This window comes from Cyprinodon variegatus, unplaced genomic scaffold, assembly GCF_000732505.1.
Source record: "Cyprinodon variegatus isolate N-32 unplaced genomic scaffold, C_variegatus-1.0 Scaffold504, whole genome shotgun sequence".
NCBI lineage: Eukaryota > Metazoa > Chordata > Actinopteri > Cyprinodontiformes > Cyprinodontidae > Cyprinodon > Cyprinodon variegatus.
Genome location: NW_015150957.1, coordinates 485,368 through 487,815, shown reverse-complemented (window position 1 = coordinate 487,815; position 2,448 = coordinate 485,368). Strand labels below are relative to the sequence as shown.

At 45.1% G+C, this 2,448-nt stretch overlaps 1 protein-coding gene across 1 annotated transcript in view; it reads left to right on the top strand.

Moving 5' to 3' along the window:
* farsb (phenylalanyl-tRNA synthetase beta subunit) overlaps window positions 1–2,448 on the top strand; it is a 19,283-nt gene that overhangs the window by 6,300 nt on the left and 10,535 nt on the right. The window contains exons 10-14 of the mRNA XM_015390553.1: window positions 448–499; window positions 575–636; window positions 1,412–1,613; window positions 1,702–1,782; window positions 1,878–1,970. Of these exons, the coding sequence (XP_015246039.1) occupies window positions 448–499; window positions 575–636; window positions 1,412–1,613; window positions 1,702–1,782; window positions 1,878–1,970 (490 nt within the window). The remainder of the gene's footprint in view (window positions 1–447; window positions 500–574; window positions 637–1,411; window positions 1,614–1,701; window positions 1,783–1,877; window positions 1,971–2,448) is intronic.

The window sequence follows — 2,448 nt, the reverse complement described above, 5'->3', positions numbered from 1 at the left end:
AGTTTAAAGGGGTCGTTCAGCCAGTGGGAAAGGGGAATAAGTCCAACCATCTTAGCCACTAAGTTGTGCCCATCATCTGCCCTCTGGTCACCTAGCAACTCCCGCTGTGTTCAACACCATCCAGTCATGTAGACGGATTCATGCTAATGTTAGAATCCCGCGCTGTAGCTCCTGTTGAGAAATGTCTTAATTTAGAGCTTAAAATGGCTAAATTTCTCCAAAAGGTGACAGATTTTTATGTCTGATCTTTAAAGATAAGTGTTTCAAAAAAATTTAATCAATTCAACAAGAAATTCTGTATTTTTTTTACATGCTAAATGTATCTAGTCTCTGAAATCCAAGGTGGTTGGAGATTAGTTCTGTCAGTTTCTGGTTATTTATCCCCTCAACACTAAATATTAAATGTTTGACCTGCAGTAAATCTGTGTGGTTTTGTCTTTTCTGCAGGGTGGAGCAGGCGGAGGTGGTTTACCCGGATGGACAGATCTTCACCTACCCCGTACTGTTTCTTCTCTTCTTCTGAGACGTTTTCCCTCCGTTTGCATCGTTTCTAAACGTTCTTTCTTGGTTGCAGGAACTGACTTACAGGAAGGAGAAGCTTTCTGGAGAGTTCATCAATAGAAAAGTCGGCATCAGGTAACACAGCTGCCTGAAGTCACCTAAATCGGATTTAGTTTTTTTGGTTTTTCTCCATATGAAACCTGGATCTGATCAACACAGATCCGATGTTTTCCAATGCGACCCAGGCCACTTAGCTCTGTGGTCCTGAATACGATACCAATCTAATCTTTTTAAATGTGACCTGTGTCTGAACGGCCAGGTCGCATTCCTCCGACCTGAATGCCATTAATACCCAACAAAGGTCACTATTCTGCATCTTGCTACGCAGAAGCAGGAAGGAAAACAACAACCATGATGGATGATGATACAAAGAGCAGTATTTATATTTAACTATATTGAAATGATAGTTTTTATGGTAGGAAAAGATCGCTAGATGTGCGCTGGTGCTACCATCCATGTTTACTTCTGTAAACGCAGAGCACGCTTGCTTGTGATGTCATTGCGTCCTCTACCGAGCATGCGGGACACTTGTTTCTGCGGAAGGGGGCGGGGCATATCGCTGTTAACTGCAACACACACAGACCACCTGGTTTCTGAGCATAAACCAGCCTTTAGATCATCTGAGTGTGAATCCAGTTAATCCTGAGCTGATCTCGGTCTTCAGATTAACCAGACGTTGACGTGAGGAAAGATTAAAGGAGCTTTGAAGCAGCGGCCTGATNCTGAGTGTGAATCCAGTTAATCCTGAGCTGATCTCGGTCTTCAGATTAACCAGACGTTGACGTGAGGAAAGATTAAAGGAGCTTTGAAGCAGCGGCCTGATCGTTTTCCTCTTCCCTCCTCCTGTCAGCGAGTCAGCGGAGCAAATCTGTCAGCTCCTGACCCGGATGTGCCTCCTCTCCCATCCCCTCGGCGAAGAGATCGAGGTGGAGATCCCGCCCACACGCCCCGACATCATCCACGCCTGCGACATCATGGAGGACGCCGCCATCGCCTACGGTTTTAACAACGTCCCCCGCACGACGCCGCGCACCTACACCGTGGCCAACCAGGTGCCCCGCTTCAGCTCCCCGGAAAACCTCCTTTTTCCAAACAGATGAAAACGTCCCGTCTTATTTTAACAATTCTTATTTTTCCCAGTTTCCTCTGAACAAACTGACTGAGCTGCTGAGACACGACATGGCAGCCGCTGGATTCACCGAGGCTCTGAACTTTGCTCTGGTGAGAAAAACCCTGAATGACGCAAACTCCTGCCTCATTTTTTTTTATTTTTTTTCCTGTAGATGTGATCGTTTTCCTCATTTGGGTTCCCGCAGTGTTCGCAAGAGGATATCGCAGAAAAGCTTGGAAAGAAGATCTCAGACGTCAAAGCCGTTCATATTTCCAACCCCAAGACGGCCGATTTCCAGGTGAGACCAGGAAATACAGCCATCCGCTGCGCTTAGCTTCCGCTTCCATTTCCTGATCTGTTTGCTTTAATGCTATCATCATCTCTACAAAACGGTTAAAGGCGTTAAAAAGACAAACTCTATTCTGACAAAATGTGTGACGGTTTGAACGCAGGGAAACGTTTCCATGTTCTGGAGCGACCGAACTCTCCATGTTTGAAGGACGCGTTCAGGCTGACTCTTCAGCATTACAAAGGACAAATGCCATTAAACAAACCACAAATGATGCTAATCTATACAAACATCCAAAACTTCCAATTATTTACATTAAATTGTCTACAAAAATAAATCAGACAATTAATTTTAAACAGCTCGTTATCCATTACAGACTCGGATAAAAACATCTTTGCAGGGAATCCAGCGCAAACCAACTATTACCACTGTTCCTCCACTAGGTGGTGCTCTTCCCCTGTCTAACTTTCTGCACAGGGTTCCCGCG